At 39.4% G+C, this 21,942-nt stretch overlaps 1 protein-coding gene across 1 annotated transcript in view; it reads left to right on the forward strand.

Moving 5' to 3' along the window:
• Positions 1-14,589, forward strand: part of BMPER (BMP binding endothelial regulator) — a 143,197-nt gene extending 128,608 nt beyond the window's left edge. Inside the window, exons 14-15 of the mRNA XM_042817593.1 lie at positions 8,966-9,096; positions 13,986-14,589. Coding sequence (XP_042673527.1) covers positions 8,966-9,096; positions 13,986-14,167 — 313 coding nt within the window. The 3' untranslated portion in view covers positions 14,168-14,589. The remainder of the gene's footprint in view (positions 1-8,965; positions 9,097-13,985) is intronic.
• Positions 14,590-21,942: the final 7,353 nt, after the last annotated feature.

Consider the following 21,942-nt stretch of genomic DNA (forward strand, 5'->3'; position numbering starts at 1 on the left):
AAAGGAGATTTTCTGTTTTGAATTTTCATTTCAGAAGATTTAAATCTTGTGGTATTTTATGTGGCTATTTCACGACTATGGCAATCTCTAGATGGTTTGTGTTGCTCTGGAGCCACGACTTTAAAACCTCTGAATAATTTTTGAGGTTCTGTCAAGGATGTTTATAAACTCTTGGCAAAACTCTGGTTTTCCTTGGGTGAGAACTGTCACACAGAATACACTAAGGGGCCCTCTGTCTACTAAAGTGAAAGTTGATGCAGTCATATTAGATTCACTTAGCATAATCCTTGTTCATTTGCCATGTACAAAACACAAAACCAAAGTTTGCTGTTGGTTGAAAGCATCACTCGAATGTTACAAAGTTAGATATTAACACGTCCTTTCTTCCTGGATTGACTGTCACTTTCTTTTGTGTAGAGAAGATACGACTATTCAGTCTCCACTTGAAGAACTGGAGACTGGGTAGAATCTTTTTTATAATTTGATCCTAGACACAGAGAAAAAGAGAAACATTCATGTCAGTTATATACAAAAACTGCAAAATAAGATGGATTTTCCATGTTACTCTAGCTGCACCAGAGTACACTGAAAATCCTAAATTCACATTAGCAGCTAAGTGCTAAGCTAAACTTGTGCAGGTGGCAAGCAGAATGGCAATTTAAAAGTACTGGTTTGCATATTCAGAAGGTCCACTAGGACATTTTCTCTATATTTTCATCTCGTAAGAAAGCCTTTCTATACACATTTGAAATGCTGGTATGATGTGATCAACTGAAGTGGTGTGAATACTGCTGCATTATGTTAAAAGAGGATAAATAGTGAGAAGGATAAATAATAAGAAATCTTACTGGTTTAATAAATTCAAAACAGAGGATTGTGAAGTTTGGGAATTTGTCTAGGTTGTGACTCCAGAGAGACATGATGAGGTTCTTGAGGCAGAAAATAGGTTGATGTGGTTGAAAGACTGCAGCCGTGTTTACAGCTTTAGCCAGAGAGAATGAGTAATGAGCACATGGGCTGCAGTCCTTAGAACACTGGGGCCATGAAAGTTAGGGTTTTTGGTAGAAAATCCCGTAGGAGTTGACTTTGAATATTAAGATGTCAGCATGCCAAGACTTTTTGCCAGAAAGCTTTGCACAAACACCTGATCAGCCGTAGCATTAGACATACTGCTGCTGTAACTTTCACCAGTTCTCTGATGTATGTTTGCAAGTGGATGGCGGTGGGTATTAATTAACTAAAGAAATACATATCTTCAGAGATCAGGTTCCACCTTTTGAACCTACAGTGTCAGGTTCTAGGTAGTTCTAAATTTTCATCTATGTTTTTGTTGTTTGTTTGTTTGTTTTTTTGTTGATCTAAACTCTTTATTGCATGTGGCTTCTTTATAATGATTTTGGAAACTCTGTGTTCTAGAGCAGAGTTAGGAGGGTTCTTGTTTTTCACAATTAGAGGTACAAACTAGGCATTCTGTTTGTAGTAATGCCACCAAACAAAGTGGGACAACTTGTTTCATACTGCCTGAGTAAGCAAGAAGAAGAAAGCAATTATTGATGAACATGTCTCAGCGTGATACTGGGCCCTTCCTTGAAATGTACAAAGAAATACATGTTGTATGTCTTCTTTTTGATAGTGATTCCGGATGAAAAATTTTGACAAGTGCGCAGAGAAGTTGTTTTTAACTGTTTCACTTTGAGGCATATGTTATATAGGAAATCCAACTAGATTCATGCGTGCGGGTATTTCTCTTACATGCCATGACTTTAAAGGTTAAACCCCGGCATGGCTCAGCACAACTGCGACAGAATAACAGAAGGGAAAAATTCTTCCTCTTTCTGAAAGTGAGCGGGACTGAAAGGGGTCAATTTTTTCCAGGGTTGCAAATGATGCTTTTCTATTCTGTTGGAGTTTTTTGAGCAATAATTTGCTCTCTGTTAAAGTAACAAGTCAGCTGCTCAACTGTACTGTAACCTTCATCTCTAGGAAATATTCTGAGTCATACAGATGCTTCTCAGAGCCCAGCGTGGGACTCCATTGTCTTCCTCAGTTGTGGCTGGGCTTTTTCCCCATGGAGGGATTTAAGCCAACCTTTCCATTCTCAGGATCAGAAAGAACATTTAAAGATGCAGAGCCTGTATGGGTCCAAGTACAGGATAGAAAAAGACTACTTGACGCACTATTTGGAGAATTATCATGAAGAAAGAAGTAGGGAAGGTTGGTTTTCGGTTTTGTGTTTGTTTTTTCCACCTTCTCTCCTTTTAAGTGCCTTTACCACTGTTACTACGTAGTCAGGGAAGATTATAAATGGGATGACAGGCTAGAGGTGTCCTTAGAACTTCAATTTGATGTCGTTTTAGACAATGTTCTAGAACGTATCGTTGTTCTTTTTACCATATTCTTGTGGGTAACATTGGTTAAGGCAGTAAAGCACAAATCTGGCATAGCGTGCTCTTTATATAAAAGTTAAAAATATACACAGAACACTCTCTTTGGCAATTTCAAAGGACTTTTGGATAATGCATTTGGCAGCAAGCAGTGCAGGTTTATGGCGCTATTGTGCAGCACAGTATGCTTTTTCAGAAGGCTGTATGGACCTTCACTTCTTCAGCGTCACTGGAAAATGTCATTTTTGCTTACCCTTTGTGAGGAAAGTATGGGTTCTGACTTCTTTTAAAGGAACTGTATATGCAAAGAAATCAAAATTGAATTACTGTCTGTCTCTGCTATGTTGGAAATTGCAAACAATAATTATCGCTTTCATTTAAAACATCCTTTTCCCAAGTCAACCCTACTTCTCTAAACAAATGCTACAGTAGAGTGCCTTGGCAAGGCAGAGATGGATGTGGATATCTTGTGTGATTCTGTTTAATTGGCTCCGAGTGCCAAGTCTATATCTGGAGCAGGAACATTGGCATTCAGTTAAATTAGAAATCTTCAGTGTGTATGCAAAATGGGGGCTGTGCCCAAAAGATATTAGATCATACAGAGCTCTTCCTCTTTGGTAAAGTTTCATATTTTATTATTTCTTTCTTCTGGGATTCACATAGCAATGCAATCCATGGTTGACTCAAATTTACAAATAAAATAAAAAAAAAAAAAGAGGGATCGGAATGAAATTTGAACTCATGGTTCAAATGCCCACTGTTGCGAATTCCTTTGCAATCTGCCAAAAATAATGCTGATATTATCAAGCATTATGGCCAGGGCTCTTCTTACGTGAATGAGACTTCCCCATGGAAAACATATGCGTGCAATAGATCTGATATGCAGTGCTCACAGAAGATGTGCTGTGGTTTCCGTTTCTGTACTCATGCTTTTAGATTTTATTTATTTATTTACTGAGCCAGATCAGTGATAGGGGAGTTCTAATGCCATGGAAGGGATATCCAGTACAAAATGCATGTAGATTGCCTGCCGCTTATTCCGGACACTTTTCCACTTAACAGAAAAATGGTTTGAAGCAGTGATGACTTAACAGTGATGTAGATGCCTTTCTTAGATCTCAAATTTAAGGAAATGCTATCATTGTTAGAATGTGTAAGAAAAGCACAGAGAAATGTGCAGGTACAGTTATCCAGTTATGTGGTCTTAGAAAAATATAATTCATGAGAGTGACTGTCCACTGCATGAAACAATCTGTCCCCTTGGCAACTGCTCTGAATGAATGCTCAGCTGATGTAAGGACTGGTGTAAGGACTTCTGTATTTTCCATAGCCTGCAAAATTACCTCCTTTGTGAGTTGTCTGTTACTTTTGTATTAAAATCAGTAAGTTCTGGAGAAAGTGAGAATGATCTCAAAGCTCTGATCTCAAGCCTCAAAGCTATAAAAAGTCTCCAGCTCTAAATAACAAGCTTCAATACTTCAGAAAGGTTAAACATGCAAAACAGTTTACAACAGCATGAGCTATTACATTATGTTTTGGAGTATGGTTCATTTTCTATTAAAATCGCTTCTCTAGCGGGAGAAATAAGTAGTGGCAATTTATTGAAACTTGGTAGGAAAAACAAGCCACACAAACTTTCTTTTAACAATGTACCTACAGACAGGAGCCATTGGCTTTATTTTTTTCCTATAAATGGGGAAAATGTGGGATTAGGAAAAATGAATCCTGAGTTTTGCTGCTGAATTGTGAGCACTCCATTGTGACTTTAGGAATACAACCTGGCTGTTGTGTAGAGTTTGGCTGTTTTCAAAACCAGTGCTAAATTTGGCCAACCTTGTACTGAAACTCCTATACGTTCTTCTGTACGTTCTTCTAAAACGTCTCTCACAGGCTGGTGGGACTGGAATTTAATCCTCCTCTTAGGCAGATGGCCCTTCAGGCTTTGGAATTTCTAAGCACACAGCTTATCTCTGCTAAGAACAAGCATCTTCAATACCTGATGCCTCAGTTTTCACACACACAAAACTGGGGCAGTGATGCACCATTTCCAAGAGCTTTTGCAGTGTCTGCTGAGCAGAACAGTGAAGGTGCCATGATTTTTTTCTGCATGGTACCACTGCCTGAAGGCACCAAAAGGTTTGAAAACTGTACTACACCACATTCTTGCTGAGAAATGAGAGAAACTGAACAAGAGGCACTGTGCATCCGAACATGGCCTGAGTTGTGGCACTCCAAAGTGAAGAGGACAGCTGATGTTCAGTATGTGACACCAAACATCTGCAGTTTCAGTCCTGCATGTCACAGACAAAGGCTGTAGGATTCACTGCCCTGATCTTCCTTCCTTCTTCTTTTTCATGTAGCACGGGACTCGGTTCTTTGCCCTTTGTGGGACTTGGAGACTTTCCATGGTTTAATGTGAAAAAGGGCTGTTGCCGAAGGAGCGTACGCATGCAGTTCACTTTGAAGATGTGGAAGCAGCGTGTGTATATATGTGTCTCCTTCCAAGGTGTGTCCCCCAGCTGCCGGATGCCTTCACTTTCATGGATTTCCCTTTGAAACAGTGATTACAGGCACCCAATTAGCAGCATCTCTAACACAGACCCTGCAGGCAGTGCAGGCAGCATCAAAAGGAATAACAGCAAGGCTCATAGTGCCAGTGGAGGATTGAGAGGTTGGCTGTGCTTTGGTATTCATTCAGAGCCAGGACTCCAAATAACGTGCTTTTTGAAGGAGGGCTCACAGGAAGAACAGCACCTTTTCCCTAGTTGGACGTGAACAATGTCAGAGCCTTTTATTCATTCAGTGTTCTTGAGTGTTCTCACTGATTATCTCAACTACTATGCAGAGAAAAGGGCTGAACAGCAAAAGCCTGCTGTTGCACATGTTCCACGTGTAAGTATGTATATGAGTATCTTACTCTTGCAATTGGGATTGATTTTTTCAAGAGAGCATGAGCTTGAATGACAAAATGCTTCTCAATGATTTCACTGTGGGAAGAGTTAAGGCTGCATGAAGTATCCTGTGTGTATTTTCATAGTCAGTAAAATGGCTTCATTTTATAAGTAACTTCCGCTGCAGTCTTCCTGTGGGATTATTGTTTTATGACTTTAATCTTTTGATGTTTTAAATGCACTCTCACTTAGTTAACTAAAGCAAATGTTGTGGTCTTGGAAAAGTCACAACACCGTGGAAGACCCAAAGTTTCCACCAGTGGACAGTATGGTAAATTGACAGTAGAGCTTCACTGTCAGCTTAATTCCAGGTTTTTAGTAAAAGCACATTTTTTTGTTGTTTGAACAGTGGGTTGAGAGTACGTATAAGCCACAACCTCTGCATACATGCAGTTACAGTCACTGAATCCATGTATCAGTTTCAGAGAAGGAGTGAAGAGGAGGCAGAATTTAAAGAAACAAAAAATTCTGAAATGTGCCAATGGGGAGGTCTAAAAAAAAAGTGTAGGAATATCAAAGATTGTTGAAAGAAGAGAAAGAGGAAAGGATTAGGACAGCTTACAAGAAAAATTTTGCAAATGTATCTTACGAAGAATCCCCTCAGCACTCTGATTTCGGAAGTGACATAACAGGCCCCCTTTTCTCCCCACCCAACTGCCAATCCATCCCACTACAATTAATGTCAGTGCATTAAACTTGCCACCAATTAATTTCTTAAAAAAAAATAAACATATATATTGACTGACTAAACTTGAATGGTATGGTTATAATTTCCTTTAGTATCATTTTTCATAATCATTTACCCTTAAGTGTAATTAGCAGTTGTAATTCATCCATAAAAAAACCTGCAGTCTGATGATTTCTCCTTGGCCAAGACTAGGGAGTGAGCCCAGCAGTGTCACCAGGATAAAACACTTCAGGAGAACAAAAATACACAAACAATTAGCTAAAACTGAAATGAACCAGAAAGTGCTGAATGTGTCGTGCTACTTTCCTTACTGGACACCCATACTGAACTCATTAGCAAACAGTGCTGATCTCAGACAAACTGGAGACTGTTTGGATGCCCATGGCTGTTTCCATGCCAAGGGCTAATGATATAGCATAGAGTGCATGCAGAGGCTAAGCTCAATGTGTTTGCTATGCTGCCATCCCACAAACTGTGAACAGTTCCCTTGCCCCCTGATTGTCCAAACCATGCCCAGGACTGGACAAAGTGAGTGCTAGCCTTGCCATGAGCATGCCATTAATTAAAAAGAATGAGTGACTGATGGTGAACCTAGAGATTTTCTGACTTGATACAAGCACCTGAGCTAGATGAAGCTGTATAAACTCATTCCAGGGGGTAGCACCCCCCTCTGAGTAATGCTAAAAAATGTATCTGTGCTCTCAAAAACAGAGTAAGTACCTCAGGTTTTGTGTTTGGTAATTTCTAAGACAGGAATTGTGTGAATGTGTTACCAGGCTGATGCTGGCTAGCATCCCTAAAGACCTTGGACATTGATAATAACTAAATCTCAGTGGAAAGCCACAAAATGTGACTGATTGATAATAGCACAGAAACAAAAAGATGATGAAATGGTATTTTGATAACTGACTGTGGGCATTATTACAGATGTTCTTGGTGATAATTTGCTACAGTAGGAAGCAAGCATGTACTTATCTGTAAAATGAGGCATACAAATCCTAAATGGCATGGGAGCATGAAGTGGTGCCTGCTATGGGCATAACAGGATGCTAGTAAGAGACTACAGGCACACTGTGCTGAAGCAAACAGTGTGAAGTTAGCGTGTCACATTAAAAAAGTGACCCTTTATGCTTATGTGAGGTCTTTTATCTGCTAGGATGACAGCGTCAAGGGCATTGTTGATCCATTCCTTACAGCTGGGATACCTATGCAGCAATTTCTGGTACTGGACTAGATGTGAAAGGACCTACCCCAGAACTAAACTGAAGTATAACTACAGTGTCCTGGGAAAGTAATGCTTAATACAAATGAAAATCACAGTTCTGTAAATGCAAACATGCTATAGATTCAATTAGAAGTAATTCTATATGCATATCATGTCTATATCAATAAGTGCAGGACAGCTTTTTTTACACTAGCACTTATGTTGCTTACTCACTGCATTGAATTTTTAGGTAATTTCATGATGGAGATTCATTGAGAGGAGAAATGGTAAAAAGTTGATGGAACCATCAGGCAGAACTGAATATATGACCATATGAAAAGTCGTTGAAATAGACAGGTACTCCAACAAGGGTCCATTGTTGGATGTGAAGAAAGAAGCTTGTCTGTGTTTGAAAGCAAGTAAACCTCTCTCCTAGTTTTAAAGAAAGGGCTCCCAATGACTCCAGAGTATCCTATGGGCACAAAGGCTGTAGATGACTTTGTCTGAAATACTTTCTCCTTTTCAAGCACTGGCTATGGGAGATGTTTCTGAATAAGGCAGCTCGTACCCATCCTTTTCCTAAAGACAGTTGAATCTTTGAATCTACAGCAACAGCAATTAATATGGAGATCTCACATGTGACTTCAACCCCTAGTTCTAGAGAGGCCTCACATTATCCTCTCAGAAATGGATAGAAGACATGGGTGTGCAAGGTTCAGGAGGCTCATACCTACTGACCCCCAGGGTCCAGAGCACTCCCAGGAAGGCAGAGGAACCAAGGCTTTGTTTCTCCAAGGGCTGAGTGTGTGGTCTCACACCTTGTCGCTGCCTTCGTGCAGAGCAGCAGATACTTGGCAATGCTGAACGTACATTTGCATATCTGCAGAAGCACTTAAGAATTTTGCATATGCAGAAACTGTCAACTGCAAATCTCCTGTCTCTTGCCAGTTGTATTTTAGACTGTGCCAAATGGGCATATGCATTCTGGGTGAGCTAATTTGGAGTACAGTGGTGACACAGGCTACCAGTTTTGCTTAGGGTCATGTTAGCAGCTTTTCTCCTGCCATGTTTTATGGTGATTGCATCTTTCACAATGTAAGGAGATGGTGCTATTGACAAGTGCCTATATGGTTTCCTAGCATAAGAACTGCTCAGTTATGCTGCATCAGCCCAGCTCCTTTATAAAGTTTGTCATTTAGCAGTAGTACAGGATAGAAAACACATATATACATGCTTTGGGGTCTTCAGAGTCAGGAGAAGCTGAAGGCAACCTGGGGAGAAGGCACCAGTTCTCATGGAAGGTCATGTATTCATCAACTGCTCAAGTCACCTATTTAATACTGCTGTCATAATTACTAATAATTCTATTACATTATCTCTTTCCAGGGAATAAGAAGAATCTTTTTCTGTGTGTTGATGCAGTTCATTGCAAAAATGGAGCTTGCTTCCTCCCTCTGTGGTCTTACTGCTCTCTGTCTGACATTTTAGTTATTATTCACACATCTCTCTCTGTTCCTGTGTGGTTCTCTCCCTGTTGCTCTGTAGCTCTCTCTGCATCAAAAAAGAGATGAGCCCTTTGCAGCACAAAAGCATTTACCTTTCTTGCCACTTAGCACAAATTGGCTGTAGGGTTGACCTGTTGAACTCCAAGTGACTGGGAGAGTGCAGGATTCAAACCTCAGTGAGATTCCTGCAAAAATCTTTCCTTGCTTATTTGTTTTGGGGCTTTGTTCTCCAGGTCGTGTGTGACAGACATGTGTGAGTGCCCAGTCCATAAAAACTGCTTCTGCGAGTCGTTCCTGGCTTATGCTCGAGCCTGCCAGCGGGAAGGGCTGAGAGTGCAGTGGATACCTGAGCAGCACTGTGCAGGTAAGCATTTTGCAGCTGCCTCTTTGTAACCTTGTGCTTAGGTTAACAAGCTCTTTTACCTGAGGAGGAAGTTCATACATGAACAGGCTAGGACTTTGAGCTATCACATATGAGAGATGTTTATTCTGTTGCAAAACTGGTCACTTTTAATGCCATCTAGCATAATTTTATATACTTTCAAAAAAAAAAATGCATGCTTTTTCCTATGAGGATCATTACACATTTGGTTGCAGGTGTTGTTTAAATTCTTTTGACCTACTGCTAATAGTTCCCTAGACAACATATATGTATGGTTGAAAAAGATTCAACAAAGAAAGAAGAAAGAACGTCTTTAATGGGAATATCAAAATGCAGATAGGTGTGCATTAATCTTGGTACTTGGACCAAATTCTGCATGTGATTAGGACTGCGTTAATTGCAAGTAATTGTAAGTAATTGTTTCCATGAGAAGTGGTCACATGTGGTCATCATCACTTGAAGTAAAATGCAATATTGCAGATGAATTTTTCCCCTGGTGATGATCTCAATAATTTAGGATACTCTATAATGGCCTTGGTTTGCCTGGAAATGTATTCAGATTTATGTAAAGCAATTTAAGTTGGAAAAATATGAGAGAAGGATACTCAGTGCTGGTCAAAGAGCACTCTGTGGTCGATTTTGGTGATTGTCTGTGGCTCAGGGTCTACTCTCTCATCTTCAATTTCCTTTCCTGTTGAAGACACAATAGCAGGAATGGGTGAGTGACAGAGCAAATTACATTTGATCGACTGTTCCCAAAAGGCTCATCTTTTCTTATGACAGAACAGAATAATCCAAACAAGGTGTCAGTAAATGAAAGCACTGTTCAAGGATGTGGTCTCAGCACTAATAATGTAAGCAATTTTAATCTATTGATCCAGTAGCAGATACATGCAGGCCTTGAATTGAGCAGCCTTTTTTCTTTTCTTTTTTTTTTTTCCTTCACCAAAGCATTTCAGAAGAAGGACCTCACTGTTGCAGATGCTGTAAAATGAATAAAAACTCCAGTACTTGCCTTAAGGAATTTCTAAAAGTGTTGACATATCATGACTTCATTAATTGAGTCTTCTTTTCACATTTTTTCTCTTGTTTTACTGAGGTCAAAAAAAGTTCTTGAGAGAACATTAAGAAGGAATTTGAACATACATCTTCCATTAGAGCTAATGAAAGAATTTTGTAAATTCACCTGAGTTTTTTAACCTTAGTGAAGGCTTATAGAGAGGAAAGGGAAGTCTTATTAAAGAGAAAATAGGGAAAAGCTGTATGTGGTCAAATACTCTCAAAATACTTTAGCATCCAGTGTCAAACAAGCAGCACAATGTTCTATATTGAGTTGTACAGTAAGCATTAAATTAAATAAAGTGCATCCACTGCATCTGTAAAATGCATCCCTATGTTACCTGTGGTCAGCACCAAGATTTTATTTTTTAATTTACCTTTTTATTCCGCAGTTGTAGTTACAGTTATTATGTCTTAATGATGGATGAAAGTTTTTGAGTATGAAACAATATATCCATAATAAAAAGGTAGCTTTCTGTGACTTTCATTTCCTTTTTGACATTTCATAGCTGGTGGGATACCTGGAAGAGCTGTGTTCTGATGGAAATTGAGTATAGTTATTAGTAAAGTTAGGTTTTAATTACTCTATTGTGTGTTATAAAACCAGTTCTTGTGTGGTTGCCAGTTCCTATACATTGACTGCTGTACACTTAGCTCATTTTGTAATCTTTAGAAAGCTTGTGTTGTCTGGACAGTCAGCCAAACAGGATGCTCAGGAGGCTGAATTTCCTACATGCTCTTCCTCCTCCCTCAGTTCAACAGTGTATCCTCCCTCTAAGGCCTTGGCAAAATATTTGAGTGCAAAGCTTGCTGGCCTTTTGAGGCTTTCTTGGTAAAGGCAATGCCAATTGCTGTTTAGCATGGGCATGACTACACAGAATAAGCACACAGGAACTATAAGAGAATGCTAAGTGCACATGGAAGCACTGATACACTAAAATGCTCCAACAGCCTCATAAAACTGAATGATTTTCTGCTTTCATCCCTATGTGATAGAGGAGAATGAGGCTTTATCTGATTTTGACTCTTCTCTCCTGGGTCTCCTTCTTTCCGCTATTGAATTTTCTGGCCAGTCACTCTTTTTCCCTGCTACAATTTGCTTTTCTTTAATGGTTTTATTCTGTATGTATTAGAGGGAGAAAGGCTGTTCTGACTTTTCAGTGAAAACTTCTTAAGCACCGAAAATTGGAAAGATCAGAACACATGTATCACAAGTTTAGCACCCAGACCTGTTGCTGAACGTCAGGCACCATGATGGATATCTAAATCGAATGTCCTCTGAAACATCTTGAAAGCCCAAATTGTACAACATCGACAGAAGAAGCTGCAAAAACAGTAGCTCAGAAATTTCTGTGGAAATTTCATTTCAACAGTCCCTGGGAAGCCTATTGCAGAATGCCTTTATTTTTATTTTTTAAACTGTTGATGAAGTGGAATGTTCTAGATTAGTTGCACCACACGTTAACAACTAAAGCACTCAACGATGAAAACCATGCAGGGAACTTAAACAGCAGCCATTGTACTCTTCTGATTTTTCCCTTGACAGTAAGCTAATAACACCACTATGAAGTGACTACAGCAGAGAATAAAGCCATTCTATCTTCTACATGGCATCTCAAGCAGAAGGAGGCGTCTGCAATGCAAGAAGGCCTCTATCCACATGTAGTAGAGATGGGGAGTACTTAGGGGCACTACAGCTGCTGACAGCAGCCTGTCATATATACTCTTCACTTTGGAGCAGACAGGAGCAAGTGGAAAAGAGATCTTGGGCCATCAGTTTTCCTCAAACTTCCTGGCTAAGGCACCAAGCATAGCTCAGGTGGAACAAATGGGCTGGCTGCTACTACTGTAAAGCTCTGTGGGTTGTGTACAGCCTAAAAACTTAAGATCACAGACCCTTTAAATTAACTCACGTTGTGCTTTGAACATCTTGGTCTACTTTTCTACACAATTAATGCATTTACAAAATGCACTGACAGATATGTTTGTGAAGCTTCTGGAAGTTCTTTGCATTTTTGTTTCCACCCCACTAGAAATTTAATCTCTTTTCTAAACACGCTATGGAAATGCAGTTTGCAGTGAATCTAGCATTTTAGTGTGTGCTCAATTACTGCTTACATGCCTTTCCAACCTCCTAAATTTCCCCTTTAGTTTAAATTTCATTTTAATTTTTTAATTTTGCTTATTCCCTTCTTCAGGGCACACAGAAGTTATGAAGAGCAAGACAGAAATGTGTAGCTAGAAAAAACGTCCCCAAAAGATATATACCCCCAAGCAGAATAAGCTTATCTCAAACACTGCTAAAAGATGATTTTCCCATCTTATTCTAGATTGATGTTCAATAAGAAGTGTCTCTCAGAGTTCTTGAGTAGTTTGCTCTAGAGTTTTCATATACTTACAGCTAGAAAACTTTATTTTCTAAGATCTACCTTATATCTGTCTAATATTCAGCTCTTTAATTTGCTGTAACTCCAGGATTATTGCCTGCTGTACTATCCGTTTTTTGTCTGTGCGCTTAACAGCTGTCCTGAAACTGTTGTATGCATTCTTCTCAGAATTCCTTCCTTTTTCAGTTCTCCTTTTTGCATGGGTATAAATGCTGTAAGATGTGTAAGAAGTAAAACTTGCACTGTTTTGAAGATCACTTTGTTACTGATGAAGAAGAACCCTTAAACTAATGATGCCTTAGCACTAAGACTTCCACCATCCTTCCTGCTACACTCTTCAGTATTTTAATCAGGTTTTGTATTTTTTTTTCCTGCATATTTTCTCTTTGTGAATAATATCAGTGCTGTAGTGACACTCTAAGGCTATTCCACACATTTTTGGTCCATAACAGAACTGTTCTTTAACAAAACCTGCACCTCCGATCTCTCTCAAAATTGAAGAAATCTTTCTGAAGTAACCATCTCTCTGTAAATAGGGAGAGATGATTCTGGATGCTTGAGAGCCTGTTACCATCTATAAACTATTTTTTCAGTACTTGTTTTTGCCATCAGCACAGCTGTTAGAAAGAATAACAGGCTTTTATTCACTATTGAGCCATGCATTATTCTCCATACTAAAAAGGCAGGATATAAAATGTTAAGAGTTTAAATATTGATCTGGTGGGCTTAGAGTGCTTTTAGCTGAAACCTCAGTGGTCTTTTATGTTGGAAATCCATTGAACTGTCAACTGCATAAATCAATGAAGAGATACTGGAATCATTAAGTATGAGACTCTTCATTCTCAGTGATCCCTTGGTAAAACAGCATGAAGGATGGAAATCACTGATATATATATGGAACTGCTGAATTAACGGCATCGTTCTGATATGCTGCAATATGCAATACTGAAAGTATAATCTTAGAAAGTCCATTGTGATGAATGACTGTCTTTTCTTCCTGTAAGACTGGAACTGCTAACTGTCTAGCCATGTAAATATTTCAGGAATCCTTGATAAAAGGTATTACATATAACAAATATGTAAACAATGTTAAGCATTAAATGGAAAACACTTCTGCTTCTAGACAGAAACCTTGCCAAACTGCTATAGACTATTGCTGGTGTTAAAATTCTCAAATATTTCAAGACTGTTAGGAACCTGATGCCTTTTCCACTGGGAAGTTTACTGTCTTTACATCTGCTGTGTTATGTCACATCACATTTCATGCAGTGGAATCTGTTTATAACTAACTTTTCCTCTATGTGATCATAATACCAAAATGTTCTTTTAGATGCCTTCAGTAGAAAGTAAGCAATTAAATACACAGTGTTCCTTGTATGACTTTGTGTAATGTGCATCTTTTTGTTTCTTTTGACTGCCTTTCAGCAACCCAGTGTAAACACGGTGCAGTTTATGACACCTGTGGCCCAGGATGTGTCAAAACATGCGATAACTGGAATGAGATTGGCCCATGCAACAAGCCCTGCGTTGCAGGATGCCACTGTCCAGCAAATCTAGTTCTTCACAAAGGAAGATGCATCAAGCCAGTCCTATGCCCTCAGCGATGACATTTGTTCTCTCTCCATGGACACTAACGTGGCTGTCACTGGCCCACCTGATGCTCACAGACAGCAAAGGACTGCAGCTGTTCGTGCACAGGTTCTGCAAAGTGCAGCTCTACTTACAGAGTGTAAATATGCTCCTGTGTGTATTCGTGTGTGTTTATGTATACACACGTGGCCCCAACAAAGATATATAAATGCATACTGTGTGTATGTAGATACACATGTCTATACACAAGTGCCCTAAACGTAAGTACAACCCATATATTTATATATATGTACACACACACAGATATACATCATTTCTATACATCATAGAAGGATGAATTATTATATGTATATTTTTTGCTATAAAGTTTATGTATTATTACTTCTAAAACCCTTATCTGTAAGTCATTGTATAAATAAACCAGGTGTTTTTAATATAACATAGTGGCATGGAAAGATTGGATGACTTTGCCATTGCATGAGTTTGTCGTTTCCAAGGAAACTTTTCTAGGGCTGCAGCATTGCCAGACTGGATTAGTTTCAACACAGAACCCGGATTTACGGTTGTACGGGAAACACATTTCTCTGGAGATGGAGGATTTATCTGGGAATATTTCATGCATACCTTAGAGCTGCATAGTGATTGGTGACAGTGCTTAATCACGCAGAGAAAGCCAGGGATCGGCTTTTTACGCCTTACTGAAATAACTGTGCAAAAGGATTTCCAGCGTTGATTGGCCAGGCGCCAGAGGAGAGAGATTTCTTTCTGGAATGGCACCAAAGAGTCAAGGGCCAGATTTTCAAAAGTGTTCAGCACCCAGCAGCCTGCTTTGAAAATCTGACCACTTCCCATTTCATATCCTAAAACCCCGTTTATGTTGTTGTGCTTGGCAATAGCTGTGAATACACAATAAGGAGCTCGAAGAAAACGCTCACGCACAGTTTCAGCCCCTCTAGCATGTTCTAAACTGCTGGGCTTGTTTCATATTTCCCCCAGATACTATGCAGAAAGCAAATCCCACTATGAATTAGAGTTTTTGATTTTGGTGTGCCATAAAACATGAAATAATACCGGGTTTAATAACTAATAATAATAACTAATTTAATTTATCAGCGTGGCGAAGAAGAAAGACAAATTCCCCTTTCCAAAAAAAACCAGTAGAGAATGTCAGATACTAATTGGAGAACTGCAGTTTATTTCCTTACTGGTCTTTTTTACCGGTTTAGGAACATGTGGGCTCTGTGAAGTTTGCACGACTTTTGAAGTGTCCCGGGGGAGAAGCAATAATATGGGATTTCATTAGAAACTGTTTAAAAAGCCATACAGCTTTCTCAAGTCTGAAGGGAGGGGGAGTAGGGGGTGTATTTTTCTTCCACTGGAAAGCCTCCTGTAGAACCCGATGGCATGTTCTCCAGAGAAGACAGAAATCTTCAGGCATCTGATTGAAATTTGTAATGAAGTAATATCCTCCCACACAGCTACTTCCATTATTCCATTCGAAACTGCACATTGTAATGTTGTAATGCCTTGAACAATTTTCTCCTTTATTTCACCCTCCAGGAAGCTTTGCAGGATCTGAGTTTGCAGTGAGTGAGTGGATGCAATGCATTTGAGTTATACAGCTTTCTGCAGTCCTATCCTGGAGGAGGATGCTGAGTGAGCACGAGTAGGGTAGGCATCACACTATCCAAAATGCTGTACCACCACAGTGTTAAAAAGAGCTGGGCAAATAATGCCAGGAGCATTCCACGGTTGTTTACCCAAATTTGAATAAAATCAGCTTGCTGTTTTTATGTCCCATTTTGTGTTTCTTTTCTTGGAACAATCAAATAATTCAGTTTTACTGGCAGAGGAGGCTTCAAAGGCTCATACACAAATGTGCTGGAAAGCAGAATTGCAAATGTGCAGATCCTGTCAGAGCAGGAAACTCAGAGGGCTTTATGCGGCTCGTGTGATAACTGAATAGTGGAGCTGAAATGTAGAACAACTGCAATTGGTCCGTAGAGTTCAAGCATAAAATTGTAGTCATTAAAATAATTTAAAGCATCAGTTTGTACTGCAGAACATTTCAGCCTGTGAGTTTTAGGTGCTGAGATGTGAGGTCTTAACCAATAAAAAGGTTATTTGCCCAGCTCTAGGTTGGGATTGATTTTCATTGCTGATTGATTTTCATTACTTACTGTGTTTCCAAAACAAAAATACATGCACAGTGAACTGCATAGATGAAAGTATGCAAAGGTGTCCTCTTTTCTTCTCCTGACTAATGAAGGTGAGTGAAAGGTGAAGGGAGAGCCCTCCAGCTCTCTCAGGCTATCGACAGTATTCAAGCAATGCTTAATTGCTGCCAGGTGAAGAGGTGATGCTGACTATCTGTAGGATGAACTCTTTACTTTTGAAATCCTAAATGCTTCGGTTTGAAATCTGATCTATAGGTCATCTCAAAATGAGGACTCATTCCTCAGCATTGCTTTTCTACATCTGTCTAATTGAGGGCAGCCCCCTGCTTTTTGCTAGTGATGTAAACTGGGAAAGAAAAGAAACTGGTTTTTCCTTTTAAGATATCTGTGCCCTAGAGCTGCGTTGCTGGGCTTTTTCCTCTGAACTCCAATTGCTGAGGCTATGGTAGAGCTATCATCTGCCTAGATCATTTGTATTGGATAAGCTAAAGGAGCTCTGCTTTTCCAGAGACTGCTCCCACATTTCAGCTTGGTATGAGTTTTTCCATCCCTATCTATGGGTAGTTACACAGTGCTATTCAGGGTATGCTTGTACCTGAGCTGTTCATGCTGTGTCAGTCGCAGCTGGGGCTGTCTCACTCTACTCTACTGTTTGCCCATCTTCCACACTGTTCAGAAGCTGGAAGTCTACTCCAATAACAGGAATAATAAGATGGCCACAAGCCTCAGAAAGTTTGGGTTACAGCCTATCTTCCTCCTTTATGCAGCATTCTTTCTCGTTCTCCTCTCATGGCTCATGAAATATTATCCCTAGTGTGCCAGGGCTGGAAAGTTCCTGTGTGTTGGTGGAGATTTATTTTTGACAAAATTTTACTGATACTCCAATTTTAGCATGCTATGGCAAAAATGTAGTTTTCATAACAGCAGAAGGCTGACGATTCATATGGTGTATTCACCATGCAAAACAGATGGGTTTGATCTTGTTTGTGCTTAGGTCAATCCATGCATATAACTTTTTGCCGATATAAGTGAAATATATTCGAAGGAGCAGAGCTTCCAACCAAAACCTGATCCAAAAGGGAAGTCTGAGAAACTGTGGATGGACTCAAGGGAAGACTTGGATCAGTAGCTTTGCCATTAACCCGTTATGTGTTCCCCGGCAGGTCATTTAATACTTTGTACTTCACTGGGAAAAATGAGGTATTTTTGTTTATGCACCTTTTTCAAGTCTGTAGGTAGAAAAATGCTAAATCTCCCTAGGGGAATGTCAGCAAGTATCTTACTGGTCTGTCTAGGTCTGCTTTGGATCAGGTTGTCCCTTATCTCCCATATCCCTGTTGCTTCAAAGCCAGCTTTCAGTTGGCATTTGTGGAGGTAAAATACATTTACTTCCTCCTCATTTACTTTCAATTGTGTCTATTTTTGTCATATATATTGAGGTTTACATAGCCAAGCAGAGCAATTTGAATTGTAGCCCAAGACCTTGTTGGTTCTTCCAAGAATCCCTTTCTTCTGCAGAGTTAGGTATGCACTTGGAGAAAAAATGAAAAGATTCCTATATCCTGCCCAGATGTGGCCCTATTCTTACATCACATAAATAGATAAACTAAAATAAATAAGCTATTCTCATCAGAATCTGCTTTGTTTGAACACAGGGTTCAAAGGCACTGCTTAGCTTCTTCTTGACAGAAGCCAACATTTGCAAAAGCTGAACTGATGAGCGACTGCTTAGAGTTACATTTATTTCTCCTTCATGACTAGTTGACAAGGTAACATCAGCGATAAGGGATGTGTGAACAATAGCCCATGCGTTTGCAGACGGATGAGTTGGAGAAAGAGGTGCAGTCAATAGCATTTAGCCCAAAGCAGTGAGATGTTACAGGATCTCAAGAGCTGTTCCAACGAAGGGAGCATTATTCCGAGGTTTCAGTTCTTGAAAAACAGGAACTTTATGTTAGGTGCGCTGATCAAATGCTTGCTCTGCTATCCTTGATTTTACCATATTAGAAAGCCCTGTGGTGAGAGAGATTTCTGCCTTTGTACAGAAACAACTGCAGAAACACTGCAACGTTTCAGGACAAAAACCTAACTGCGCTGCCATTACAGAATTCCTTCTCTCTCTTGTAAAGGCTGCTGCACAGATCAGTATTTCTGGTGCAATCATCACGGTGATAGCTGAGCACTATGCAGTCTGTAACAGCAGGATAGGGTTCTGCAATGAAGGTGAGGAGGTAACTCTGGATCCTCCAGCTGGCCAGGCAGCTGTAGTTGAGTGAAGATGGTACAACAAGGTGAGATAGAATCAGGCAGAAGGTCAGAGGCAAGTAAGAAAGGAGAAAGCAGTAACAGGATTTTTACACTTTTGTCCTATGTGGATATTTTCACTCTACAATGTTAGAACTGAACTGTTGCCCAACAAAGGCAAAATTGGTGTGTAGTCCTTGAGCAAAAACAAAGCAAAACAAAACAGAACAAAAAAGCACTAACCACAGTGGAATCGTATGTTCGGATCTGAACAGAACTGGTATATATTGACAGGTATATAAAAGCATAATTAAAATAAAATTAGGGGCTTCTATTCCAACTTCACAACCTCTAAATAACAGTAGTAAAAGTCACTTCAGTTAAGGAAAGGGATCTTATTTCCTGGTCTGAGAGCAGCAAACATCTGCAGAATACGGCTCTCTTGCTTCCATGAGCGTAACAAATGTGTTTTGGTTTCCTCCTTGATACGTATTATAGCGAGCGCACAGCTATTCCCCAGTCTACAACAGTCAGAACAAAGGCTACAAATGCACATTTAGAAATAGTCCTGCTCCTACCTGTAAGATCAAGTTGCAAATTCTACTCAGTATTAAGGAGGCACACGCTTTCTTTTTGATAACAGCTCTTTCACCAGGCAGCAGCGTTGCTCAGCATCAAGCAGTATTTCTTATGAAATGTGACATTTGCCATTAGCATGACTTTACCCTTTTCATTGTGAGCTGTTATGCTAGGCTTGCATACAGGAGGAAGTTGGCTGTAATGGAGTGTGTGCACATGGGATGGAGCGGGCAGCATCATATAACCACCGTGCCTTTGATAGTGATATGAGCTCCCCACGGGATGCTTATACTTGAGCATCAGTGTAATTTGGTTTTGCACAGGCAAGTGAAGTGATGGGAATGGAGAAATTTCCTGCCCAGACAGACCTGGATTTTTTTCTTGTGGTGAAGAAATGCTTCAGAGTGTGCTTCAGAGAGTGGTATATAAGCCATGTAACAAACAGCTACGTAATACTTGGCCTTAGCAGTAATTCAGACTTATGCTCTGGAAGTAAGTGGTTGGTACTTTATTGACCCAATCTTTCAAAGCACTTAACTGTGTGCTCCAGGTTTGAATAACTGTGTTTGTTTCAATGGGGTAACATGCATGCTGATTCCTAACCACATGCTTAAATGGTCTGCTGGGTCAGGGCCAAGGAGTTCAGCACCTGCAGCATCAAATCTTAAATCTTTCAGGACGATATTTTGTACTTTATCATTTCTATAGATCTGTTTTATGATCATGCTGCTATCTGCTATCAGAACATCACAGAAGTCAGTGCTTTCTGGAGACTTCAAAAGATCGGGGAATTTTTTTTTTCTACTGATTTCTGATGCTAATGCAGTCATTTCTTACATTTTAATCCTTTACTCAGTTTTACTCTTTTATTTTTTTGAAAGAAAAAGGGTGTTTAAAGAAAAGGAACACACTGGAGTTGGTTTTATGTTATCTTATATTGCTAGAAGGAAGGAAGGATTTCAGTGAATTAAATGCTGCTAGCCATACAGGTTTTAAACTGTTTGAGATTTTATAGTCGTGGAAGTAAACTACAATCCTGATGCATCTGCCCCCAGTTATTTCACTTCTAGTTGCTTCTAAATGCTGCTACTGTAGTTCAATATCAATCTCTGATAGCACTGTGTTAGAATAAAAGTAGCTACTGCCTAAATCAGTGTAAACAATTATGCTTTTTAAATGAAGGAAAAAAAAAAAAGTAATTTGTTGCAGCTAACTTGCTTTCACAGATTATGGTAAATAGCATTAAGAAGGGCAAAGGAAGAGTGAATATAGAAACTGTTGGAAAAAAAAAGTGGATTTCAAAACTGATTTTTAAATATTTTATTTTATTTGCATTTCCTTCAAGTATTCGACTGCGTTAACAAGTACTGAGTGGCTTTCAAGACCTGCAGAAACACTCAGCTGGGTTCAACAGAATAGGGATCAAAATCCAGACGTGCTTATGTACTACTGCAGTTCTGCAGCTAAAAGCACCCTAGGTCTTGAATGGACAGGAATAAGCGAGTAGTGTTTGGAGGAAGTTGTTTCTCCCATCTCAGACACGTGGATGTTTCTAGTTTGGGGTGTAAATATGCAGAGGTTTGGTTCTCCCCATGTCTGATGTACAGTCCTGAATTTCTTTATCTTGACGTGCATCAAGAATAACCCTGGAGGAACTCATAGAATAGTATTTCTGCCAAAAGACATGAGGGTTTTTTTAGTTTGGAATGGGGTTTTACACTGTTGGTTTTGGGGGGGGTTTTGTTTTTGACCTCTTGTTCATTGTAATTCACTGTTACCCTGCAAATGACCAAGGGGAAGAGAAGCAGCAGGGAAAATTACAGTGTGCATCACACATATTAGATATTTGAAGCCGTTAATGTCTGTATTGGTTACATGAGATATTTGATATGCAATTTGGGTAGAATGCTTTGAGGTGTCCAGAGCATCCCTGCAGAATGCTTACAGTGCAATATTTAGAACTGCATTGTGTACTCATGCTAACTTTTTAAGAGATTTATCCTGAGGTGTATTCATGGAACTATGAAATCTAAGATTTTAACAAACTTCTGTTATCAGTACATCTCAGTTTATACTTGGTTGAATTTAAAATGAATACATAGTCTAATGTATCTTCTAGAACTCCAAAATTCCAACTTGGACATGACTTGTCTTTGCATGTCTATACAGCTTATGCAAGAATACTGTACTAATGTGATTTTGTAAAAGCAGGTTTGTGATGAATATGTTTGTAAATACTTCATTTATTCCCTTTAAAGACTTTACTTGTTTATATTTATTATCTTTATCTAGATAAAAAATGAAGCTCAATTATTTCATAGCTATCTGTGAAAACAGCTGTTCTGAGTTACATGGTCTAACTCAGAAACACACAATGTTTTCCACACAATGGCTGATGCTGTGTTCTCCAAGATCTTAAATTCAGTAATTTCCTGGATGGATGGAGGAGAGAGGAGGCTTTGCTTTTAGGTATACCCGTGACATAGGAGCTGATACTTTGGCTTCTGGTGATGTCTGGCTTATGTGATACCACTTGGCCAGTTCCTTTACTGCCATTTACCTCTGGAACTGAGATGGTAATGCTTTATAAAACCACTGAAACTTTGGGAGAAATGGATTTCTTAGAAATACACTGATTTGTGTTTGTGCAAGGCTCCTGTAAGGATCCATGGGGCTGTAGATCAGACCTTGCAGCTGCTAAGTAGTTATTGCAAAGAGGAACCTGCTTTACTTTGGAAAGAGCAAATAATTCATAAACCCAGATGGCCAGGACTGAGTGAGAAGAAGATATT

The sequence above is a fragment of the Centrocercus urophasianus genome, unplaced genomic scaffold (genome assembly GCF_019232065.1).
Source record: "Centrocercus urophasianus isolate 14NV4802_14NV808 unplaced genomic scaffold, USGS_Curo_1.0 seq_16, whole genome shotgun sequence".
NCBI lineage: Eukaryota > Metazoa > Chordata > Aves > Galliformes > Phasianidae > Centrocercus > Centrocercus urophasianus.